This window comes from Chionomys nivalis, chromosome 5, assembly GCF_950005125.1.
Source record: "Chionomys nivalis chromosome 5, mChiNiv1.1, whole genome shotgun sequence".
NCBI classification, from domain to species: domain Eukaryota; kingdom Metazoa; phylum Chordata; class Mammalia; order Rodentia; family Cricetidae; genus Chionomys; species Chionomys nivalis.
In genome coordinates, this window is record NC_080090.1 from 85,666,248 (window position 1) to 85,691,969 (window position 25,722).

Here is a 25,722-nt window from a genome sequence, read left to right on the forward strand (position 1 = left end):
TCCGTATATCTGGTGTCCCCATCAGTAAGAGATGATTAATCGTAGCTATGTGAGAGGGCTGATGAATGACAGGCCGGAGCTGAAACTGACACTCCAAGTTGTTAGTCAGTTCCTGTTTCCAGATCACAAGGCTGCCTAGGCTCAGGTCTCCGCAGTGGGAAATGGAGGTTAACGATAATGCCTACCTCAGACGATTCCTCTGAAGAATCGGTAAATGAGTAGGAGGAAAAACAGTTTGGATATGCTGGACATGAAGTAAACAACCAAGAAAGGTTAGCTATAGTTGGGGGTCCTTAGCCACACGCACCGGGGTGGCTCAGCCGCTCCCCGTAGCTTGTCTGATCGCCTAATACTCCTGATTCTTTTTTTTTTTTTTTTTTTTTTTGGTTTTTCGAGACAGGGTTTCTCTGTGGTTTTGGAGCCTGTCCTGGAACTAGCTCTTGTAGACCAGGCTGGTCTCGAACTCACAGAGATCCGCCTGCCTCTGCCTCCCGAGTGCTGGGATTAAAGGCGTGCGCCACCATCGCCCAGCTACTCCTGATTCTAAACTGGTTTGGATGTCACCCCCTCCCCCATCTCTCTCCAAACCCTGCCACATCTCAGAAAGTCCACCAAATGATGACCCCTCCCCTAGAGATTCTCAAGACCACTCCCATGGGGTGCTTAAACTGCCCCCCACAAAACAGACAGGTGGTTTTCTGGTACTTCTTCCCTGTGCCCTCTCTGGGGGTCTAGAAAATCACCCGGGAGCATTTTATCCATTAAACCTGGGCTTTTTCTAACTCGGTTTGATTTGATCTGATTTGGATTGTGGTGGCGGCGGCGGCTGCATCTGTGGAGAGGTTTATCGGGGTGCAGGAACTTTTCAACCACTCCAAGTCTCTTCTTGGTGCTACCTCTCGATCCTTCCCTTGCCCACTAGTTGTCTCAGCCCTTTGCCAAGTCGTGGTTGCTGCCTCCATTTCCAGAGAGAGTTGGTGAGTGAAGCCGAGGCTGGGGCAGGACAGACTTCCGGAAAGGCTGGCCACTGCTTGTTGAATGCTTTGGTGGATTAGAGATGTGAGGCTGCCTCCTCCTTGCTTGCCTTCCCCTTTGAAAGGGAGCCAAAGCCAATTGAAAACAATACCTATAAAATTAAAGGTCACACATGAGGAGTGACACCCAAGCTTGGACTCTGGCCTGCACACAGGCACACACACGCATGTGCATGTGCCTACATGAACATTCACTCACATGTATACACACGTGTGCACATATACCACACACACACAAACAGTATGGCGCTTGTGTGGGGGGGCGGACTGTGAAAATGAAAAGAAACGTCAATCTTGTAACTGTCCCTGGAGTAGATAATGGGAGAGGACATGCAGCCTCTGCAGAGAAAATGGACAGAACGCTCTTCCCTGGTAAATGAACATTGTATGAGCAAAAGCTGCTGAACTGGGGCTTCTGCAGAACTTGTTTTTTTGGGAGATAGTGACAGTTAGGTTTACTTGAGGCACAGGTAGAATCCCATCTAGAGTCCTGGGATGGGGAAGAGAGGCCACGGTTAAACAGACTTGAGTGGGTTACTGGTGCCAGGATTGGTGACTGGGTGACACTGGCCACCTACTTTGTCCTTAGTGTCTGCTCAAGCTGGAGAGCTAGAGGCTTGAGTCCCTAGGGAAGCCCTCATACTACCTGACAGGGTAAATTTCCCATGGCAGAGTAGATAGGTGGTCCCACCTGACTGTTGCTGTGAGAGCCTTCCTGTCTACAGTGCCTGTGGCTTTCTTGGTGATGAGCATCAACTGATGCCTTCATTGTTTGAGGCATCTTGATTGCTGATCCATTTCTTTGCAGTTGCAGTGGAATGGCTGCAGGCAGCAGAGTGAGAGGAACTAGGAGAAGGAAGAATCAATCCCCTTTCCCAGCCTGCAGGGGCCCTAGGGATACTGTGTGGAGGTGCCCATCATGAAACAGGGTGTGGTCTCATGAGGTGTGGAGGCTGTTGTATAAATGCCTTTAAAGAATACCTTCAGAATATATCCTGCTTTGGAGCTAAAGCTCTGAGCCCACAGAGATGCACATTTCATGCAATTAATTAATTCATTCATTCAATCATTCATTCAACCAACCAACCACCCAGTGCTAAGTGCCATTCTGTCTTCTGCAGACTTGTGCTAAGCACTTTATATTCCAGTAACTTGGTAACTCCCCAGCCAGCCTGCAAGAAGGTTTGTCAGAAGTGTAAAGAGAGACAGTCTCAATGTTCGCCAGGCAAGTTGGGCAGTTCCCTGTTCCTGCCCTCAAGTGTCCAAATCTATCTGATTGCTGTCATTATAGTCAACTGGTTAGGAACGGGGCTTTGTCTTTATTATCTCATTTACTACTCAAAACCCTGTGTGTGTGTGTGTGTGTGTGTGTGTGTGTGTGTGTATTGTCACATTTACAGATAAAGGGAGTAGCAGGCTTAGAGAGTTAATATGTTAGCTCTTAAGAAAGTGCTTGACTTTGGATACAGGACTCAGAGGATAGGAGCTAAATCTAACCTGAAGACCTCCTCCCTGGGAACTAGCTTTCTTGATACCAGAAAGGCACCATGCAAGCTTCCAAAGGAAGGAAGCAACCAACAGCTCTATCCAGCTATAAAGCCTGTGAACCATAGCAACAACCAGCATAGCACAACACACCTTAAGGCTGCAATAGAGACACATGCATACCTTGGCAGTAACCGATGGCTCTGTAATTGGTCTTAAGGTGGTTCGACAAGAGAGAAATCATGCCTGGTACTAGAAATCTGGATAACGACTCAGGTCTAGTGAAGTCATGGGTCTTGAAAGGACCCTGTAACCTCCACCCTGCTACACCAGCCCAGTCCCTAGATACATCCTAAAAGTGTTGTCCACACCCCTTAGCAAGGAAACTTCTTGCAACAGACGGAAGCCATTAAAGGAAACTGCAACTGGTCAGAATGCAGAGCTGTGGCGCTCAGGCCCAGGGGATCCACCCACAGCACAACTGCACCCAAGGCTCAGGGATCGTTGCAGAAGAGAGAGTGGAAAGGTTGTGAGAGCCAGAGGAACAGGAAGCTTACTGTAAGGTAAGCCACACCTATGTAATATCACAAACATGGCTACCTGTGAACTGAGCCTGGACGACACCAACAGGCGTGCTCGTGAGGCCTCAGTTCTACTCATAGAACTATGGACAGCTAAAGACCGCTGAGAGCAGAGGAATAGTCTTCCCCAGGGAAGGGCACACCCATTGGTTTTCCACTTCCAAATGGTCAGCCCTGCTCAGCCCTGGTCACATCCAGGTGACCCTATCCAGACTGAGCAGGGTGTAGTTATTTAAAAGTGCATTTGAAGCCGGGGTGGTGGCGCACGCCTTTAATCAGTCAGGCTAGGTTAGAGGGACACTGTCTCTAAAAGAGGCTTGCAGTGGGGGAGGGGCACCTTTGCAGTAAGAGCAGTTGGCACAGTGTTCAAGAGGACCCCTACCACACCCATCCTATCAATAGTAGATATGATAAAGCTAAAAGAACAGATTAAACAGCAGAGTGAAAAATGGAGAACAAAGAGAGGAGATGGCTCAGTGGTTACGAGCATTGTTTGCGCTTCCAGAGGACCCGGATTCATTCCCAGCACCCATGTTGCTGTGCTCTGCTTACCTCTAGTCCCAGGATATCCAGCACCCTCTTCTGGACTCTTTGAGTATCAGGCACACACATACACAGACATACATGTAGGCAAAACATGCATATATATATATATAAAATAAAAGTTAAGGGATTGGAGAGATGGCTCAGTGGTTAAGAGCACTGGCTGTTCTTTCAGAGGACTTCCAGCCCGACATAGCATCTTACAACTGTCTGTACCTCCAGTTCCAGGGGATCCTGACACCCTCACACAGACATGCAGGCAAAATACCAATGCGTATAAAAGTAAAATAAAATAAGAATTAAAAGGGGGAGGGTACTGGGGTTTCAGCCCTCTTGGCATGTCTGCAAAGCCAGTATTTCACCCAACACCACCTAAGATTTTGAAAAGAGAACCAGAGCTCAGTCAGCAGAGCCTAGCCTTATCAGTAAGCTGAAGCCACATGCTGCCCAGCCCAGACATGGTAGGAGGTCTGTGTAGCAAGGATGAAATTCCTCTTGCATGATGGGTAAATGCAGCTTATTTTTATTTTTTAATTTTTTATTATTTTTTTTTTGTTTGTTTGTTTTTCGAGACAGGGTTTCTCTGTGGCTTTGGAGCCTGTCCTGGAACTAGCTCTGTAGACCAATCTGGTCTCGAACTCACAGAGATCCGCCTGCCTCTGCCTCCCGAGTGCTGGGATTAAAGGCGTGCGCCACCATCGCCGGGCTTAAACGCAGCTTATTGCAGACTGTTTCAACCATCTTCCTCATCTGTGACCATCCTTTAATCCTCATCTCTTTGTTCTTGGGATTGGCATGCCACTGCCTTGTTACTGGAAGGGCATTTCACACTGCTGGGTACCAGAGGGAGATTGTATTCTGAGGAGCTGGTGAGTTCTGGAGAGATGTGTCATCCCAGGGAGGGAGGGTGCAGTAGTTCATGCTCCATGCAGTGACTGGCCCAGATAAGCAGGGCCTTCTGCTTACTTGGGCTTCCTTCCCAAGCCTGTGTCCTCACGATGGGCATTTGAGGACTTACGTTGTGTAGTACTTGTCAGAGAGGTGCTAGTTGTTGGGGATGCCAGAAGGACATTTAGGACATGAGTGCTAGGGGTACACATGAGTAACAGCAGCTGCTAAGGAGGCAGGAGGATTGAGGTCAACCTGAGATTCTATCTCAGAAATATCAAGGGCTAGGGGGTGGGTGCTTTGACTGGAATTGGATTAAATGGAGAGGAGGGAGGGAATATAGAGAGGGACAGCTAAAATTAAGGGCTATTTGAGGAGTAGTATGTAAACCTACTGCAGTAGAAGCTTCTTAAAATATATACATAAATGAGCCAGGCGGTGGTGGCGCACGCCTTTAATCCCAGCACTCGGGAGGCAGAGGCAGGCGGATCTCTGTGAATTTGAGGCCAGACTAGTAAAGAGTGAATTCCAGGATAGACTCAAAAGCTGCAGAGTAACCTGGTCTTGAAAAACCAAAAAAAGAAAAACAAACAAACCCAACATATCTATCTATCTATCTATCTATCTATCTATCTATCTATCTATCTATCTATCTATCTATCTAAATGAAAAAAATCTAAATAGAATCTCTGAATAATGGGAAGACACAGCCCCAACTAGATATCACTTGCCACCAAATGAAACCTTCAGGGTCAGGAATGGGTTACATCTAATTGAGTTGTTGGCCAAAGAGACCCCGTGGAAACCCCCCGGACAACCCAGACTATTGTCAAGGCTATTGTTCTCTGCGAAGTGACGGTAAGGTGCCGTTGCTTAAGACAGCCCTTAGTAGCTCACCGAAGAGAGAGGTCGAGCTGGTGACTATCTGGAGCTTTCATCCCTACTGACTAGTGTTCATGATACTGAAAGGTGTGCCACCCACAACCAGAGGAGAAGGCTAAACGCCAACCCAGCAACAAACCTTTAAAATGGTGACCTGCTGTAAGCTTGCGCCGGTGCAATAGTGGCACAAAAGTTGGGGGAGTAACCAACCACTGTCTGATTGGAACCCGTGCCCCACGCTGCGTGGGTCGCCAAGACCCTGGGACCAGATGGGCGATGGAGCCAAGGGAAGCCAAATCCTGCTATTCTCCTCAATGAATGGTCCAGTAAAATGACTCCTAATGACATTCCGCTGTGTTCAGATCAGTGCTTTGCCCTGCCATTCTCAGAGAATCTCCTGCAGTAAATGAAAACAGATACAGGCACCCCCAACTGGACATTCTGCAGAGAGTAAGAGACCTTGGAGCACTCAGTCCTAAATAGGCTGTCTCCATCAAATCCCTCCCCTCGGAGCTCAGGGAACCCTGTGGAAGAGGAGACAGAGATGGTGAGAGCCAGTAGCGATGGAAGATGCCAAGGAGAGAAGGCCTTCTAGACACAACAGGACTGATAAATTCAGGAAGACTGAAGAGGACTGATGTACAGCGGGGAGTTCCTCCCAGACCCAGGATCAGGCACACGCCTCACCCAAACACCTGTTTTCACGGCGAGATCCTTTATTAAGCAGGGAAGAAAAGTTAAAGCGGCTGCTTTCTGATTCAGGCAGAAAACAGCAGCAAATGACCTTGCAGGTATAATTTTTAAGAGGAGGAAAAGGGGAGGTCTGTGTTATAATGAATGGGTTAGGATGCGGTAAAAGAGATAGGGGATGAGGAAGAAGGGGAAGGAGACAAGAGAAGGGGCGGGGGTATTTGTTCCAGAGGGACAAAGGACTGTCCCTGGATAGAGAGGAGACAGACATGCCACACAGGCAAATGGTGATATATAAGACAGAGGAGATAGAGAGAAAGGCCGGGCCTGTCAGAGCCGTTCTCGAGTGGGCCAGTGTCCCTACAGAGACTGGCTGCGTGCCCATATGCGGTTCTAGTGCTGAGACGGAAAGGAGACGCAAGCCCCCATCCCTAACTCAGAACCTACCTCCAGTTGATAGCTGCTTGAGAAGGAAAAACTCGTCTTCTCCAGCTGAGTCTCCCTGAGTGTACAAACCACACTTAGGGGCAACCCTATGTCCAGCCAGATGGCCGACACAAAATGAATTTAATGTTTGTTGTTGCTGACCTTATAGGTTGTTTGCTTACATATTGTGGTTTCCAGTTTTGTACTTTTATGAGATTTCTGTGTATACAAATGTTTTTCTCTGTGTCTCTTTGTGTTTCTTGTGCTTTTTTTTTTTTTTTGACTTTTTGTTTTCTGTTTGTCTGTTTCATCCTATTGTGGTTTGTCTATTTTATTATTTTTTTAGATGCCTGATTGTTTTTAATGAGAGATAGATAGATAGATAGATAGATAGATAGATAGAGGTTTTGGGAAGACAGGAGAATCTTTGGGGAGGGGAAATTGATCAGAATATATTGTGCAGAAAAATCTATTTTCAGTTAAATAAAAAAAAGAAAAAAATAGCACAAATCTAAACCATGAATGCACAATGTAGGCTTGGCATCGATGAGAATGACCTCAGATATCCCACCTCTGTCAGACAGGATGTGCCAGCCCTCGGCTTCTGTAGTTTCTCTCAAGGAAGAGACGGTGGGAGCACCCAGTGCTTGTAGCTGAGGGGATGCTATTCTGGTGCCTTTTACATTTTGCTTCTCCTTCCTTTGGTTAATGCTCAGGTCTGTCCCTTATGGGGTTGTGACAAGGTTGACCAGTCCCTACTGCAGTGGCCTGGAAGTCTTCCCTTTCTGGGAGACAAGGATGGTCCAGTTGCTTTCCTGGTACTGTTGGGATGGAGCATGCCTGGAGACACCGTCAGGTCAGTTCTCCATGGAGGACCTCCTGGGGACACGTCACAGTGTGAGCTCCAGCAGCACCTCAGAGTTGCCCTCTTCCCAGTCACCCTCTGTCCTGACAACCCCTCTGAGGCTGGAAGGCCAAGTGGGGTGGGGAGACCATCTCAGCTACTGTTTCTTCTACATCCCTGCTTTCCAGTGTACTCTTGGGGGCTCATATCTCTGAGTGCCAGGGAAGAAAGCTCAATGCTGAATGGGTTCTGGGCTAGAGACACTTATAGGTAGGGGCCACCACCTCTCCCAGGCTGGGGACAGGAGCTGGAATCTCCCTGAGCCTCCATCTGCCCAGGAGGATGGATACTGCTTTGGCCAGCCAGGGGTTATCAGTCAGTCCACGGGCTGGAATATTGGCTCTTCTTACCCAGCTGAGATTTAGACCAGCCACAGCTGGATCCCATCCGCCACAGGCTGCAAAGGGTGAGGGGACCAGCCCAGCTCCCAGCGCTGAGTAAACACAGAGATAGGATCGGGTGGAGCCAGGAAGGGTGGCAGGGTGCGGCCTGTGGGAAGAATGACAGGATGTGGCACGGGGCACCATTCTGGGCACCCACGCCTTGGGACTATTGTTCAGGGCAGCCTGAGGCTCTCAACTCTCTGGGGTTTCAGAGGAAGTGCAGTTCCCTCTGGGACTGGTGCCTGCCCCACCCCATGCTGCAAGGATCTCTTTCCCTGGCCGTGATGCCCTTGGCACCAGCCACTCTGACAAGTTGTGGGAAGGGGCAGCGGTGGTTGTTGGCTGTGCCCAGGGGCCATCCTCGGAAGGTCTTCCTGTGCCCCAGGTCTGAGTCACAGTCATGCTGTGATAACTGGAATCTTCTCTACATCTAGACAAGTGGGGGACTGGAGCTGTGGTTAGGGAGGAGGAAGAACTCAGAGGGAGGACTTTCTTTGATTCCCATTCAGCTGGGTCTGTCATTGAGTGATTAGAAGAGGAAGTGACTGATGGTTTGTTTGGGGGTAGAAAGGGGCTGGCGCAGGATGGGGAAGCCTGCTTATGGGGAGAACAGGAGCCATCTCGTGCACGGGCAGCGTCCTGCCTCTAGTCCTCCTTGGAAGGGCTTCTTTCTCCGTGCCTTTATCCAAAGTCTCGCGCACCAGTTCAGAGTCTTAGTGAGATAAAGCTAAGAAGGAAGGAGTGTAGTAGAAGACCCGTGAGGTGGGCTCCCTAGGAGAGGGGAGGGTAGGAAAAGGGGTGCGATGATAAATACAAAAGGCGAAGTGGGTGCCTTTTGGTGGGCCCTGCCAAGGTATGCCTCTACCCAAACATGGCCCATGAAGCAAAATTAATGCCAGAGGTTTATTGGTGGGGGTGGAGGGGGAAGCAAGAGAGCGAACGGTTGTGTGGGAGTGGGGACATGAGAGAGGCAGGCAGACAGGGAGAACAGGGAAGAGAGAAGAGGAAGAAGAGAGGCAAGAGAGCCACCTGTGCCTGGCGGGCACTTTTAAGGGGGTACACATGTCATGTAACAGCCCTAGCTATCCTGGAACTCGCTCCGTACACCAGGCTGGCCTCGAACTCAGAGATCCACCTGCTTCTGCCTCCCAAGTGCTGGGATTAAAGGCGTGCACCTGTTCAGCCTCCTTGCTGGTGGAAGGTCCGCTAGGGTCCTTGCTGGCGGTAGTTCTGAAGCAGGGCTGTCCCAACAGTGTGATGCTGGACAAGATGGGGGGCGGATAACACAGGGGAACATCCAATACACTTGTGGGCTGCCATGGGTTTATGACTCTTAACTAGGAATTGGGGTTGCAGAATAGGGTGGAGCTGGGGAAGCCCATAATTGTCTCCTGCACACTGAGGGCTTTGGGCTTCTGGGCATCTAGAGAGAGGGAAATCCCCTGAGAAGGTGTAGCATGAGCTTTGCAAGGAAGGAGTAAAGGAAGTTGGTGGGGTCTTTAGTCCCTGGAAAAGGGGCTTAAGAAGGGAGGCTCCTACGGGGTCTTTAAATCCGAAGACTGAGGGAAAGGTTTCTTATCAGTTGGGGGTAGGAAGAAAAAGAAATGAACTTGCTCTGTTGCTGGGTGTCGCTCACACAGGGGAAGGGCAGGGAGCAGCTTCCGGTCCCCCATGCTGCAGGCTCTGTGCTAGACTCTGGGGCCACAATGATGGATGGAAACAGCTATATTTTCACCCTGCCTTGATTGGGTTCCCAAGCTGCTGGGTGAGTCAGAAACAGCAGGCATTTGGAGGTATCTTCAGCTATAATGTAGTCCTGTGAAGGCCAAGTTCAAGGTGCCCGAGAATGTAAAACAGGCACATTTCATAGGTTAGCTCTTCTTCCTGGGTTGTCTTATGCCCATGTTACTGAGGGGGAAACAGGCTCAGGGAGGTTACTTACCCAAGGTAGCACAGCAGTGGTTATTCAGAGTTCGGGCACAGACAATACCCAGGTCTGTGTGACTTGGAGACTTTTCTGTCACCCACTTGACTCAGCATTCTGGGCTATTCACATCCATGTACAGGATGCTCACCGTATGGTACTTAACCCCCATGGACTCCTGTGAGGTGTGACTAACTGCCCAGTGTGCAGTAGATGAGACAGGCCGAGAGGCTGCTTGCCAGTTTTCACACAGGGTCAGGCAAGAATTACAGACTCTAGCCCTGACCCTTCCCTTTACACTGCCGTGGGTAGGGGACCTTGCTTCCTTCAAGGCTGCGACAGGGCAGGGATGGATAGGCAGTGAGGTGGTCCAGGACTCAGTTTTCCAGCAGTACCTGCCAAGGCCTGGCTCCTAGGCCCAGGCTGTGCCTCTCCTTAAGTAAGCTCAGAGCAGACCAACCATGAGCCCTGTCCCTGCCTCTGCTAAGCCAGGTATCTGCCTGTGAGCATATGGGCCCCAGGATCTGTTAGGGATACATGAGGGCACTAGGCTGAGGTGACAAAGTTGACAACTCCAAACCAGTCTGATGTCAGTGGGAGCCATTTCTTTAGTTCACCAGTGCCGGGACCCCCAAGATGCCACTTCTTAATAGCAGATAACCCCAAGTATGGGCTGGGAGTGCTGGGTGGGGATGGGAGAGGTGGGAAAGAGCATCGAGGTTCAGTGGTCCTCCTGAGGAACACACTGACAATGACTTGCATGATGTTGTGTCTCCCAGTAAATATATGTAAAAAGAAATTTAAATGCTGGGTGGGCTGCTCCATGGCAGAATGTGCACTACCTGTGTGAGGCTCTGGGTGCAGCCCCCATCGCAACCCGGAATAAACAAAACTACAAAGAGGATCAGGTGTGGGGGCTGGAGAGATGTCTCAGTGATTCAGAGCACTGGCTGCCTTTCCAGGGGATCCAGGTTCAATTCTCAGCCCCCACATGACAGCTCACAACTGTCTCTACCTCCAGATCTAGGGGATCTGACACCCTCACACAGGCATACATGTAGCAAAACACCAATGCACATAAAAGTAAAATAAATAATAAATAAAAAATTAATCCGTTGACTCTTGGGCACTGAGGTGGGTGGCCCACACGGTTAGGCCCTGTCTGGCCCACACGGTTAGGTGGGATGAGTCTTAAGAATGTTTAGTCTAGGGGCTGGTGAGATGGCTCAGTGGTTAAGAGCACTGGGTGCTCTTCCAGAGGTCCTGAGTTCAATTCCCAGCAACCACATCGTGGCTCACAACCATCTGTAATGAGATCTGGTGCCCTCTTCTGGCATGTGGGCATACATGGAGGCAGAATGTGGTATACATAATTAATAAATAAATAAATAATTTTTTTAAAAAAAGAATGTTTAGTCTAGCTGGCCAGTGGTGGCGCACACCCTTAATCCTAGCACTTGGGAGGCAGAAGCAGGAGGATCTCTATGAGTTCAAGGTCAGCCTGTTCTATAGAGTGAGTTCCAGGACAGCCAGGACTACACAGAGAAACCCTGTCTCGAAAAAACAACAACAACAACAACAACAAAAGACAGTTTTGTCTAGAGCTAGAAAGATGGCTCAGACGTTCAGAGTGGGTACCACTGTTGCAGAGGACAAGTAAACTCCAGCTCCAAGGGGAATCTGATGCCTCGGGCCTCGGGCACGTGCATTCATGAGCGCACACACATAGGACGCACACACATAATTAAAAACAAAACAGATCTTTAAAAGATGTCAGCGAGAGGGAGAGAAGAGACTGTTTTCTCTAACCTAATCCATCAGGTTGTGACCACAGCTGATAATGAACGCTGAGTTTGGGGACCCTTGGTGTGTTTGATGTGGCACGTTCCCACTCAGACTGGCTGCGTTACATGGGCTCAGTGGCCAAATGTAGCCAGTGAAACTGGTCTTGGGCAGTCAGGACAGCCCTCGTGGGGCGGGGGTGGGTGGGTGGATGGTCACCATGTCCTGTGGGGCAGCATTTGGCCTCAGGCGCTCGTCTGACAGTGGGCTCTGGCTGCGGTGGTCAGGACTGCTTGAACTGAGGTAGGAGTTGGAAAGCTGAGGCCGGGTCCTGATGAAGAAGGAGAGCCCTTGGGACCCAAGTCTGGCCAGCGGAGGCGATCTGGTGGCAGCCAGTGGTGTGGGATGAGGTGGCCAAGAGCCTAGGGATCAGAAGCCCACAGGCCTTCATTGTGCGCCTGTCACACTTCCTCTGGCTTTGTTGCTTTTGTCCAGCACCCTATTGTCTGGTTTCCTTTTGTCCCGGCTTTCAGCACCGCTGCCTTTTATTTCCCAGCCAGCCTGGTTGTTTTCATTTCTTTTGTCTGAAGTTCCTGAGAGGAAGGTTTTATTTTCAGCGGTTTGATTAATTCACAGCTTGAGCCCGGGTTTGTTTGTTATGTAATTGCTGCCCTCAGCTCCAGGATAATGCCCCCCGCCCCCACTCCTGCCCCCTGCGGGGCCTGGCTCCCGGCCCCTCCCCAGCCGGATGGGCTGAGCTGCCTGCTTTCTGCAGGTTCTCCAGGCAGCCCCCCTGGGCCAAGCCGGGCAGGGGTCTGTTTTCTCTTCATCCAGGTGAGATGGGCCCCAACTAGGGTCAGCTAGCCTTCTCTTGCCCGGTCCTATCCTGGGTCCCTGGTTACCTTGCACTCAGAAAGAGGGTGGGGGAGTCTACCGTCCTGTCATCTACAGGATACAATCAAATCAAATACAGATGTGTATATCTTAGTCGGTTAGAATAGTCCTGTAGCTGTTCATAAAACACCTTATGTATTCCGTTGTATACAAAGCTGTAACATTGTATGATCCAGTACACAGTACCAGAATAGTTGGTGTAATCTATAGACTACAGGATACCCTGTACAGAACTGATGTGATATGCAAATTCACTGGTCGCCCTATTTTCAGTCTCACTGAACAGGGGTTCAGGGGGCCACCGTGATCTGAAAGTATTAGGTGGAAAACCGTAGAAGTAAATAATTCATAACGTTTTTTTGTTTTGCTTTCAACTTATTGCGTGTGTGAGGAGGAGAGGGGAGGGAGATATTTGTGTCTGGACATGAATGGAAGTCAGATGACAATTCTGGGGTGGTTCTTGCCTTCTACATTTATGTAGGTTTAAGGGTCTGTTAGTGCATCTGATGGTTGTTGTTCTTTGATCCCTGTGTGTCTAAGCATGTGTTTTTCCTGTTGCAGAGGCTCGGAAGGCAAGTGCCTTCTTGCTGTATCACCCCGTGGCAGGAGGGCACAGAACTACCAGGTTAACTCAACTCTAGTAAAGTCTCCCCATTTGTGAAGGAAGACAGGGCTCCTAACCTAATACTCTCTAGTGAGGCCTCACCTCCCAACACTTTTGCCGGAGGCCAGACCCTTGTGTGCCACCTGAGACCAGGTTGCGGCTGTGAGTGCTTGCCCAGGGACTGGAGAGGGTGAGAGCTGCTGCTTGGTCTCTAGCCTGATGTGACCCTGGAAACTGCTCTCCAGAGCCCTGCAGACGCTCACCCTCGGGTGGCGCTAGACCGTGTGATAGAGAAGGCCGCTTGGTGCACTTCACGAGAGTCTAGCAAGCATATTGCAAGATGGGCATGGTGGCACAGGCCTGTGATCCCAGCACTTGAGTTCAAGGCCATCCTCAGCTACATAGTAAATTCAGTGCTAGCCTGGGCTATCTGAGATCCTGTCTTTTGATTTTTCGAGACAGGTTTTTTTCTGTGTAGCCCTGGCTGTCCTGGAACTCGCTCTGTAGACCAGGCTGGTCTCGAACTCACAGAGCTCCGCCTGCCTCTGCCTCCCGAGTACTGGGATTAAAGGCGTGTGCGCCACTACTGCCTGGCTCCAGTACATACATTTACATATATACAGTGTTCAGTTGTCTTGGGTTCTGACACAGCCAGTTAACCCTCTCTGGCTTCCTCGGGTGAGCTCATCAGCTCACTGGCTCCAGCATGGCAAGAAACACGGAGAGCTCACTTAGCACGTGCAAGGCCCTGGCACTACAAAAGCAAAAGGAGGGAGTGAATACCAGAGGTGGGAATCCCAAATGGATTCTAAAAATTAAAAAATAAGAAAACAGGTTCCAAAGTAGGCTTGTATTTTAGACATATGCATCTTTGAGGGGTGCCAGGAAATGCTTGGGTTGGGAAACAAAGGATAGGGGCACCTCCTGAGGGGGCAGGGTAGGCTCATAAACTGGGCCTTGGACCTCACTTACTCAGTGTCCTCTATCCCTCTTCCCAGGATGTCCATGCGGAGCCCCGTCTCTGTGCAGCTGGCCCTGGACAGTGCTAGCACCATGGTGAATTGCACCATCAAGTCTGAGGAGAAGAAGGAGCCTCCCCACGAGGCCCCCCAAGTCACAGCCACTGCAGTGGAGCCCCAGCCTGGAGACCCAGCCCTGGCTCCGCAGGAAGCAGCCAACTCACAAGCTCCAGCTCAGGTATCTAGCGCTTTCTTTCAAGGGACCCCCTTGGTTATTGTTCCCCCTCTGCCTTGTGCCTCCACCTGGTGCTGATCTACCCTTTCCACCAGGCCTACATTTTGTCTAGTTTGTGTGCCAAGGACAATGGGGCCCCGGGTGAGCCCAGGTGAGCAGAGGGGAGGAGCCACGTGGTCAGGTTTAGAAGCTGGGTAACCCGTCAGAGCAGGATAGGAGCTGTCTCCTTCCATCCCTACCTGAGTGGCCATTTCAGACTATAATTTCCTTAAGACGAGGGAACAGGGGTTGGAGAGATGAGTCAGTGGATAAAGTGCTTGCTGCACACACGAGAGGATGGAAGTTTGGATTTTCAGGACCCTCATAAAAGCCAAGAAAGTGCGGCAGCTGCCTGGAGGCAGAGGTGGAGTCTCTGGAGCAGGAGTGCTGGGTGCAGTGAGAGACCTGCCTCAGTAAATAAAAGGACAGGTGCTTGTCAAAGTAGGGCCTACACCACACGCGCATGCACACGCGTGCACGCACGCACACGCACATGTAGAACACATGTACACAGAGGAGAGAGAGCTGAAATATATGGTAGAAATTCTGCACGTCTTAAACTTCTGTTTCCATACAGGAAGTTTAATTTGATGACTCTAAGGAGGAACTCAATTTGGAAGAGTGGGGGTGACCAGGGGACACATTTTGGAGTGGTAAACCTTAGACACCAGAAGGCTTGGCATAGATGAAACAGGAGTGCTGCTGCTGCTGCTTCCCCTCCCCTCCTCCCCTCTTCCCTCCCCTCTTCACCCTCCCCCTCCCCTCTTCCCCTCCCCTCTTCACCCTGCCCCTCCCCTCTTCACCCTCCCCCTCCCCCTTCACCCTCCCCCCTTTCCCCCTCTTTTCCCTCCTCCTTCCCCCCTCTTTCCCCTCCTCCTCCCCTCTTCACCTTTCCCCCTCTTCCCGTCTTCCCCCTCCCCCTCCTCCCCCTCCTCCCTCTCCTCCTCTTTAGCCTCTTGTTTTTTGAGACGGGGTCTCTATTATGGTCAGTCAGGCTAGCTAGGAACTCAAAGAAATCCACCTGCCTCTACCCCTGAGTTCTGGGATTAAAGGCTGGACTACCACGCCCAATTGAACATTTCTTTTTTTAAAGATTTGTTTTCATTCATTCATTCATCCATCCACATACTTGTTTATATTTTTCAATTTTTCAGATTTATTTATTTTATATTTATGAGTTTTGGTTTCTGTTTTTGGTTTCGTATTGTTGTTTTGTTGTTGTCTTTCTTTCTTTCTTTTTTTTTTTTTTTGCCTGAGTGTGTGTATCACCTGAGTGCCTGGTGCTACAGAGGAGGGTGTTAGAGCCCCTGGAACTGGAGTGGTTGTAAGTAACCATGTGGGTGCTGGAAATTGAACCTGGATTCTCTGCAAGAGCTACAAATGCTCTTAATTGCTGAGCTATCTTTTCAGCCCCTATTTTTCTTTAAAAATGTGTGAGTACATGTGTGTGTGTGTGTGTGCACGTGAGTGCAGTTGCCCTCAGAGGCCAGAAGAGGATGTCGGATGTAATTGGAAGTTTTCTTGGACCACCAGCCAGCTCCCAAGTAAAGACATGGAGAGTTATTAATTATGAATGCTCAGGCTTAGCTTAGGCTTGTACCACTAGCTCTTTTAACTTATTTTAACCTGTTTCTATTCATTTCTGTTTTGCCTCAGGGCTTTTTAATCTTTCTCTCATTCTGTGTGTCCCATTTTTCTGCTTCTTTTGTGTCTAGCTGGCCCCTGGCGTCTTTCTGGCATCTTGTCTCCTTTTCTCTTTTCTTTCTTCTTAAGCCTAAATTCTTCTTCCTACTTATTCTCCCTGCCTGGAGGTTCTGCCTATACCTACCTTCTTCCTCGCAATTGGCTGTTCAGCTTTCAATTAAACTAATCAGGTGCCTTAGGCAGCAAGGAAAACAGCAACACATCTTTCCATAATTAAATAAATGCAACACACCTTTACCTAGTTAAATAAATACTCTGCAACAGTTGGGTCCTCTGGAGCTGGATGTGGATGCTGAGAACTGAACTCCAGTCCCCTGCAAGAGCTCCCAACTGCTGAGGCAGCGTTCCAGCCCCGGGGATCATTTAGGGAGGCCACAGTGGGTGCCCGAAATCAAGCAGTGTGACTAGAGCAGCACGTGGGTTCGTAGGAATAACTAGCCGAGGTGGGTTCTGTATTAGTTACTTTTCTAGTGCTGGGACAGAATGCCCCATGGAAGCAACCTAAAGAAGGGTTTGTTTTGGCTGACAGTTCGAGGACACACATGGTAGAGAAGGTATGGTGGCCAGGAAGTTGAGGCAGCTGGCCATGTTGCATCTGTAGTCTGGAAGTGGGGAGACAAAATTGTCCAGGATCCTCCAGTCAGGGCAGGTTTTCCTTCTGGAAGCATCCTCACAGACAAACCTACAGGTGTGTTTCCATGGTGATCCCAATGTATCGGCTCCTCATTCAGATGCTTTACTCTATGGATCCCAGAGACAGTCCTGACTTTCAGAGAGTTGTCGGGGCTTATGTGAGGTTCAGCCCCTTGTGAGCCACTAGACCTGGACTGATACCCAGGTCTCCTGTCCCCAGGTCTCTGTTCATCTCACTGTATCAGTTATAGGGTGGTGCGAGCCAGGCCTGGGAATGTGAGAATGAGCAATATCCCACAGAGTCTTGGTCCCTCGGAAAGGACACCTTTGGGGTGCTCAGCCCTGTCTGTGCTCCCTTTCTTGGGAGCAGCAGTGATAATTCATTGTCTCTTGCAGGACTGTGCCTCACCAGAGAGCAGTATGTCCCCAGACCCCAAGAGACCAGCAGCTTCTGAGGCCGCTTCGGGAAGCCAGGAGCGATTGGACTTCAACCGTAACTTACAAGAAGGTAGGATGCTTGGGTCAGAGGTGAGGTCTGGGATGCTCTCTGGTGGGCTTCGCCCTGCCCTTACCCTGCCTTCTTCCAGTTGTGCCGGCCATTGAGAAGCTGCTGTCCAGCGACTGGAAGGAGCGGTTTCTGGGAAGAAGCTCTGTGGAAACCAAGGATGTCAAAGGTGCGGGGCCTGTGTGCGGAGAGCAGGGGAGGGCATCTCAGCCCTAGCCTTTCCGTTCTGATCTATCATGCACTCTGGGTATATCAGGCAGTACCTCATTCCTACTTGGCTCACCTGGGCATCTCTAAGCAGTTGTCTGGCCCATCCCCAGGTGGGAGCGGCCTGACTGGAAACAGATCCCATGGGGGGTGAATCTAGGCTCTCATTAGGGGACCCTTGGGACTCGAGGCTCGGAATCCAATCTTCCACGTCCCATTCTAAAGTGAGATGAAACTTTCCACGCAGTGTTGGCAGTTGAAGCTAGGCTTCCAGGACCACAGTGAAGGCCGCCGCTTACCTTCTCAGGGTGACCATTTTCTCAAGTGTTGTTGAGTATGCCCACAGTGGGAGCATTAAATCAATGCTTATGCTCCCCATGTTCATGGATGGGAAGCCCTAAAGATGGAGGCCTGAGCTTTGGCATTTTCCAGAGGCATCCTGACTATAAATGGTCCCCACTTGAGTGCTTGGAAGTACACTGCTCCATCAGACAGCCAGGTTGGAATGGAAGACATGAGCAATCGCAGTTAGGTCCTAGACAAACAACTTTCCACGCATTGTTCGCTCATTCATCCTCAGGCTGATCCCAGGAAGGAACTGCCATCATGCCAAACAGTAGATTTTTTTTTTTTTATATCCCTTCAAGTACAGAGAAGTTGGGCACCGGCCTGGCAGGCTCCTGGGACAGAGAGTTGTCAGATGGGTGGGTGGGCAGATAGATAGGCGCACTAACAAAGGTCTCCGTGGCGGCATTTCACCATGAACAGGGACCCAAGAGAGCCTGGCTGAGAAGGAGCTTCAGCTTCTGGTCATGATTCACCAGTTGTCCGCCCTTCGGGACCAGCTCCTCACAGCCCACTCCGAGCAGAAGAACATGGCGGCCATGCTATTTGAGAAGCAGCAGCAGCAGATGGAACTGGCCCGGCAGCAGCAGGAACAGGTGCCAGCCAGGGCAGGGGCTTCCAAGGCTCCTTGGGAGGGGTGATGACTGTCCGCAGATGAGACCAGGTTCTGAGAACTGGTGCTCTGCCTCACCCCCCACCCCGCATGCTCCTGGGGAAGACGGGTGGGCTGTGGCAGGCGCTGGAGGAGATCAGGGCCTTCTTGATTCTCTTGTTATAACTCTATGTCTCACCAGATCGCCAAGCAGCAGCAGCAGCTGATTCAGCAGCAGCACAAGATCAACGTCCTCCAGCAGCAGATCCAGGTGATGAGGGGACAGTGCAGGCAGAGCCGCCGGGGAAGGGGATGGCAGAACAGGCTCCCCCTAGGCTTGATGAAGAGGCCATATTCTTCATCCAGTTTTGCTCCGATTCCTTCCAATTCCGGAGTCCTGTTTTGAGGGGGTGACAAGTAGATGGGCTCGTAGATGTTATACAGGGTCAGATGGATCTTTTGGAAAATTGTTCCTACCCTGTGTTCTATGTATACCCACCCTACCTCTGGTCCTGGGCAGAACGACATCTGGGCAGCGCTTTGGGTCCCCAGTGACTTACGGTGGGTTTCTTTGCCTTCAGCAGGTTAACATGCCTTACGTCATGATTCCAGCCTTTCCCCCAAGTCACCAGCCACTGCCTGTCACCCCTGACTCCCAGCTGGCTTTGCCCATCCAGCCCATTCCCTGCAAACCAGGTGAGTGAGACAGGGAAGGGCCCACCGCAGAGGCTGCTGTTGTGAGATGAGAGAGCCCATCCATGCTCGGTCTGGGGTTTGTCTGGTGGAAGGATAAGTCCTTCCTGAACTTGGCGGGAAGGATGGAGAGGAAGAGCGCACCACAAAGCAGAGTCTCGAGAGAGAGAAGGCTAGAGAAAGGCCTGGGAGGCTCCCTGAGGAGGGGGCACTTGATGATTGGGTCCTAGGGGGTAAGGAAGTGAGAGAGAGGCTGGAACTGGGGTACGGGGCAGAGGGAATAGAGGTGGCAGAGGTTTGTGAGAGTGACAGGGATGTGGGATTCCGCTGAGGGTTGGAGCATGGGGTCTGGGAAGCGGGTACGTGGGAACACTTGAGCAGGGAGTGCATTGTCTCTAGTTGTGGGCTGTGGGGATGAAGGTGACTGATGAAATGATCCCAGTGATTTCTGGTGACAGAGTTGGGGACAGGGCAGACATGCTGCCTGAGACTGCCCCAACGGGATGGGTAGCAATGAAGACTACTGGTCTACCCTCCCCGTTCCACAATCCCACACAGAGTGCCAGCTCTCTGCTACAGAGACAACCTTGCTTGCCCGCTGGGTTCATGGTCCTCATCACCTCCTCATACCTTATTCCCCATCTCCACCCCAGCTGGAACAAAGTGCCCTGACACACCTCCTGTGAGCTTATCTACCTGCCTTGGGGCTGGTGATTTGTAGACACTCTTATCTCTGCGGAACTGCCACGCCCCCTTGATGCTAAGCCTAGTGAGGTAGGATAGGTAGGAGAGAGAACTGTCCAGGCCTTGGTTGTGGCATCTAGAAGACCTGGTTTCGAACCCTGGCGCTGCCGTTTGATGGCTTCGTGGGCAGCCCACTGAACTGTATCCTTGTCCACCGTGATCTCTGGAGAACCCCAACTGATACACCTGTAAAATGAGGCTGGTGTTTCACACAGTCTCTTACACACCGCAAGCATTTTAACCCTAGGGGGAGAGCTCATGAGGCATTCCTCCCAACAGGGTCGCTTTGCCCCCGACACTCAGCAAGTACAAGACTGGAGTGTGCCCTCCCATGCATGGACCGTGGGAAACTCTTTAGAGTTACTTAAAAAGGATAGACATGGCCATCAGCCTGCAGGGCCCATGTAGGAAGAGGGGGTGATGGACAGTCCCCTGTGGTGCTTGGACCTGATGTGGACAGAACGAGTGGGCCCCGCTCTAAACTCAGCCCACCATGTAGCCCTGGGACCTGTCACGCTGGTACTGGCTGTTCAGGCCTCATCTGGGACTTTGCCCTTTGCTTTTCCTTCCACAGTGGAGTACCCACTGCAGCTGCTGCACAGCCCTCCTGCCCCTGTGGTGAAAAGGCCCGGGGTGGCCACCCACCACCCTCTGCAGGTACTCCCCTGCCCATTGCGTGGGTGCCCTCCTCCTTTGCTCTCATTCTTTCCCTCTTGGCTGCTCTGGGCAGGTGCTTTAGTCTCACTCTCTCCCCGAGCCCTGTCTGTCCCGCAATGGGGGAAGGGGTGTCCTTTGGTGTCTCTCACTTTCTGACATTTTGGGTCCCCAGGAGCCCCCCCAGCCATTGAACCTCACAGCCAAGCCCAAGGCACCTGAGCTGCCCAACACCTCCAGCTCCCCCAGCCTCAAGATGAACAGCTGCGGGCCGCACCCCTCTAGCCACGGGGCTCCCACAAGGGACCTGCAGTCCAGCCCCCCCAGCCTGCCTCTGGGTAAGCTTTCCTATCTGCTCTCACCCAGGAGGACAGTTGAGTCAGATGCCACTGTGGGCACGTCCCTTCCCTTTCTCGGGTCCAGTGTGGGGTTTTAAAGATTCCCAGGCTCTCTATCACTGAGCTCCACTCCAGCCTCTGCATTCTTAAAGCCGGGGTCTAGGCTGGCTCGGAGGAGGCCTCCCTCCATGGCCCATTTGTCCTCCAGTATCGGATTAGACAGCCCAGGGTCTTCATTCCCAGCCTCTTAGGTGTGTGGGGGATGGGCAGAGAGCATGCTACCACAAAGATGCCACTACAAGGAGCTCCTAGGAATGATGTGGCAGGGAGTGTAAGAAGTGTGGGTTGCCCCTGGGATGAAGCTCTCAGGTCCCCTGTCCTCCACTTTGCTCCCTCCTCAACAGGCTTCCTTGGTGAAGGGGATGCTGTCACCAAAGCCATCCAGGATGCTCGCCAACTGCTGCACAGCCACAGTGGGGCCTTGGAAAACTCCCCCAACCCCCCATTCCGCAAGGTATGGGCCACACGTCCTCTCCCCAGAGGGCAGCAGCGTGTGATAGAAGATGCGGCCAGGGTGATACCGGAACTACTGATGTCTCTGTCACCTGCAGGACCTCATCAGCCTGGACTCATCCCCAGCCAAGGAAAGGCCAGAGGAGAGCTGTGTGCACCCGCTGGAGGAAGCCATGCTGAGCTGCGACATGGACGGTGAGGGCTCTGATCCTGGGCACAGCTTCATTCCACTCGGGCCCTCCCTGTCTGTCTCTGGTCACTTCTCTCCCTCCTTTCTTGGGTCCTCCTGGGATTAAGCCCTCAGGTCCTGGCCTGCATCTCCATTGTGCCCAGGTGTCTGTCCTTGGGTCTGTTCTGTGGGGCCCTGCAATTCTGGGCCCCTGCTGTGCCAGTTCTCTGGCCTCTGCTTGTTGCTGTTCTCTGCTTCCCACCTGAACTGAGCTGACCGCTGTGTGAGCCTCCTCAGTGCCTCCTGGTGGCCATGCAAGGGATGTCTGCCAGCCCTGTTGCTGACTCTGTCTACCCATCCTCCAGGCACCCGCCATTTCTCTGAGTCCCGGAACAGCAGTCATATCAAGAGACCCATGAATGCCTTCATGGTGTGGGCCAAGGATGAGCGGAGGAAAATTCTGCAGGCCTTCCCAGACATGCACAACTCCAGCATCAGCAAGATTCTCGGTAAGGGCCGGGGATAGTTCGGTAGGGCTGGGTCCCAGGAGCCAGCTAGGTTGACTTAGGGCTTGCTTGGTGATATTCCATGTCTTGTTAACCCCTGGTAGAATTTTAGAGGGTGTAGGAGTTGCGTTGTAATGGGCGTCTGGATCTTTGTACCAGTGCAAGGCTGTTCTGGTTGCTCCTTCCCTTGGGATTTAGTGCCTTCCTTACCTTCCCGATACTCCCAGTGCCTCCTAGCCTGTGCTGTGGCAGAAAACAGGAGATTGGTGTCCTGATTCGTCCGTATCAAGACTTTAAATGCCCACTGTGTCTGAGACTGAGGAGGGGTCAAGGCAGACAAGACTGAGGGGGGAGGAGGATGTTTTCATGGCTGAACCCTCCGGTAACAATGCAGGATTACTGTCTGGAGCACCGGGGTTTTGTTTTTAGCTTTGTTTTGCCGGGGGTGCAGCCTAGGAGCTGGCGCATGCTCAGCAGGCACTCTACCAGGCACGGAGCAGCACCTCAGACACTGGATATCTGGTGTCCTGGAGTGACTTCTCTCCTGTGAATGCCCTTGGGAAGACACCACTCGGGTGGGAGTTGTTCAGCGTGAGGGTGGTGCCAACTACCCGTCATTACCAGGCTCACCCATTCCCCTGCCCAGCATCCAGGGAGCATCCGCACTGGGCCAGGCCCTCAATGAGGGCTTTCACCTGTATTATCTGTCGACCCACTTGGGGATCAGGGTCCAGTCGGGGTTTCTAGGGTCTGGGGCAATTCCGAGAGTCTGGCCCTGAGTTCTTGCCTGGGTTTGGATCAGGCTCTCGCTGGAAGTCCATGACAAACCAAGAGAAACAGCCTTACTACGAGGAGCAGGCCCGCCTGAGCCGGCAGCACCTGGAGAAATACCCTGACTACAAGTACAAGCCGAGGCCTAAGCGCACCTGCGTTGTGGAGGGACGGCGGCTGCGCGTGGGCGAGTACAAGGCCCTAATGAGAACACGGCGCCAGGGTGCTCGCCAGAGCTACGCCATCCCGTGAGCAGGCCTCCCCTCGTGGCCAGGAGCAGCCTGTAGCTGCTGGGAGAGGCTGGGTTCATGTGTGGCTGGCCTTTGTGTGAGGGCAGGCAGGGTTTGTGTGGCTGCTCCCTGGGCATCTGTGTGCAGATCTGTTTGTCATCCGCCTATGCGTGATCCCGGGTGGATAATGACTGTATGTAAGACTCTGGTGACTGGGGGTTGGGTCCGACCCAGAATGACTGCGGGGCACCTGCCACCCGACAAACGCAGGGCAAACTGAGACACGCTGCAGGGATTCAGCTCATAGGAAGGTTCCTTAACTATAACCCTGGAAAGCACAAGTGTGGAGTCCTGTAGTTAGTGACAGTAAAATGAATAATATTCATGTGCCACCTTCCGAGAATACACCCATGGCTCTAGATTTTCCATCTATAGCAGACAGTTAATTTGGCCTTCAGGATGCACACACAGGGCTTAGGATGTGACAGTTCCCCAGCTAGGACAGGGGTTGGAATGCATGCCTGTGATGCCCGGAGGACAGCCAGCAGCGGGGAGGGCTGGGCGGGCACGTGGGTACATCTGTAACTGCCCCTTTTCTCTGCCTCTCAGCCCGCAGGCTGGCCAGGCACAGGTGAGCTCCTCAGATGTCCTGTTCCCTCGGGCAGCAGGCATGCCCCTGGCACAACCATTGGTGGAGCACTATGTCCCCCAGGGCCTGGACCCCAACATGCCCGTCATCGTCAATACCTGCAGCCTCCGGGAGGAAGGGGAGGGCACAGATGACAGGCACTCAGTGGCTGATGGAGAGATGTACCGGTACAGCGAGGACGAGGACTCAGAGGGCGAAGAGAAGAGTGATGGGGAACTGGTGGTCCTTACAGACTGATCCCCGGCCAGCTGGGCCTGGCCTGTCGCCCCTGGGGAAGACCTTGTTCCCAGCCAGCCAGCCTGAACTTTGTTGGTACTTGGACTTGGGTGTGCCCAGGTGATGGGCAAAGCTGTGCACTTGTAGATACATTCCCAAGGTGGGGGGAGGGCTCTCCTCTTCACCACACCTTCGGGCACATCTGAGGAGTTAATGGCCTGGCTGGGCGGGATTCATGTGGCCGTGATGAGGAGCCGAGCTGGCTGAGGTCTTTGGCCCTCGGGGCTAATGGCCAGGGAACACTGGATGTACCCCGTCTTGTAGGTCTGCCAACCTGAGGGGATGGCGGGCACACACCTGTCCCCCAAACGTGCTTTGTTTCCATCTTGTCCTGGCCACCGCAGCCATGGTGGGACAACATGTCTGCCCCAGAAGGTCCCACCCAGGTCACTCCTCTGACACCTGGATCACTTTGTCCTTTGTACAGAAGGGTCTGGCTATCCTGTCTTTGTCTTCCAAGTCCATGTGCCTCTGGCTGTTGCGTGTGCGTGCGTGCGTGCGCGCGCGCGCATGCATGCTCACGTTGTCATCTTGCTTCTCTGGGCAGAAGGTGTTTGTTAAGTGGCTGCTGTGAGCCAGGCATGTTGATGAGCTCTGTGACGTGTCTCTTGATGCTTCTCTGGGGGCCTCTTCTGTGCTTCTTTGTCCCCAAATTGCTACCTCTTCGTCAGTCTGGTGTCTCAGGTTCTATGTGTTCTCTCCCAGTGTGCACTTCTCTGTTCCTCCATCTGTCCGTGCTCCCACCCCACCCACTGGACTCTCTGACTTTCCGTAGAGCCCAGCCTGCCCCTGGGACTGGCAGTTTCCTGACCCCGTGCCGACCCCTTTTCTCCCTCCCGACTTTGCCAGTCAGTTCCCACGGAGTCATTTTTAGCTCCTAGTACTGTGAGAGTGTGCCTCGGCCTCCAGGGGCTTTGTCCTGAGTCCTAGGCATGGGGGCCAGAGGACTGATGGCTCCTCTTTTTGTCGGTGACAGCCCTGCAGAGGGGACCCCATGGCAGCTGGTCTCCATCCCTTCTTCATGAGCGTGGGGTGGGTTCCTTCCTCCCCCACTCCGACCTGGGGATTGGGCTTCACTCCTGATGAGCATCCTGGTTCTTTCCCAAGAAAATCAAAGACCATAGCACCTAGCTCCAAAGATCTGGAACAGTCCCCAAGCCAGGGGAGGTGACCCCAAACTTCACATGGCCAGGTGCCCCCCACCCCGTGACCCTATTTCTCTCCAGACTGTTTCTTTTTATGACTGTAAACATAGATAGTGCTTTATTTTGTTACTAAGAAGATAATGATGAATAACTTAACCAGCACATTTGTTTTCTGATGGCATAATAAAGACCGACCATTTCAGAATTCGGACCCTTGCTCTGTAGAGAGGCTGTCCTCAATCCGGTCCCAAGTCTCGCGCCAGCCAGGCACTTCTGCCCCCTGGTGGCAGCATATGGGAGCATCAGGCAAGTGTCTGGAAGAAATGGCTTTGTCAAGAGGGAGACCCCAGACAGGCCTGGAAGCTGAGGGAGGAGGTACTGCAGTGGCCTGGAGGAACAGTGGTTCAGCTCTCCTCTTTGGACTTCACTGTCCCACCTGGAAGCAAGAGCCTGGGACTTCTCCATGATTCCTACCCGTGTCTGGGAGAGGGAGCCCCTTAAATCCAGTGAAAACGGTGGGCTCATCCCGGAAGAGCCATCACACACAGACACTGGGTCTTCAGTGGTCTTCAAGTCTCTGTGACCTTGCACTTTGGGGATTTCAAAGGCATAGTTGTGACATTATCATCGCTGGGGACAGGGTTGGATAAAAGACCGAAAGTCTTCAAAATTAATGGGATTCTATGAGACAAGTTCTGGTTAAGTTAATACCATCAGCATGGCATGGGGGAAGCAAAACCAAATAGCAATCCTTGTGAAAGAGATGGGCTGGATTAACAGGGTTATGTCTTCAAT

At 52.0% G+C, this 25,722-nt stretch overlaps 1 protein-coding gene across 8 annotated transcripts in view; it reads left to right on the forward strand.

Annotated features, from left to right (window-relative positions):
* Sox13 (SRY-box transcription factor 13) overlaps positions 1-25,132 on the forward strand; it is a 54,778-nt gene extending 29,646 nt beyond the window's left edge. For 7 of the 8 annotated variants that reach the window (XM_057770492.1, XM_057770488.1, XM_057770490.1 and 4 more), the window contains 13 exons: positions 14,019-14,217; positions 16,987-17,098; positions 17,178-17,264; positions 18,071-18,243; positions 18,442-18,510; positions 18,821-18,935; positions 20,251-20,333; positions 20,506-20,668; positions 21,073-21,182; positions 21,280-21,376; positions 21,716-21,859; positions 22,659-22,875; positions 23,467-25,132. In XM_057770492.1, coding sequence (XP_057626475.1) covers positions 14,020-14,217; positions 16,987-17,098; positions 17,178-17,264; positions 18,071-18,243; positions 18,442-18,510; positions 18,821-18,935; positions 20,251-20,333; positions 20,506-20,668; positions 21,073-21,182; positions 21,280-21,376; positions 21,716-21,859; positions 22,659-22,875; positions 23,467-23,743 — 1,845 coding nt within the window. In that variant the 5' untranslated portion in view covers position 14,019 and the 3' untranslated portion in view covers positions 23,744-25,132. The remainder of the gene's footprint in view (positions 1-14,018; positions 14,218-16,986; positions 17,099-17,177; positions 17,265-18,070; positions 18,244-18,441; positions 18,511-18,820; positions 18,936-20,250; positions 20,334-20,505; positions 20,669-21,072; positions 21,183-21,279; positions 21,377-21,715; positions 21,860-22,658; positions 22,876-23,466) is intronic. The other variant, XM_057770486.1, reaches the window with a different exon arrangement.
* Positions 25,133-25,722: the final 590 nt, after the last annotated feature.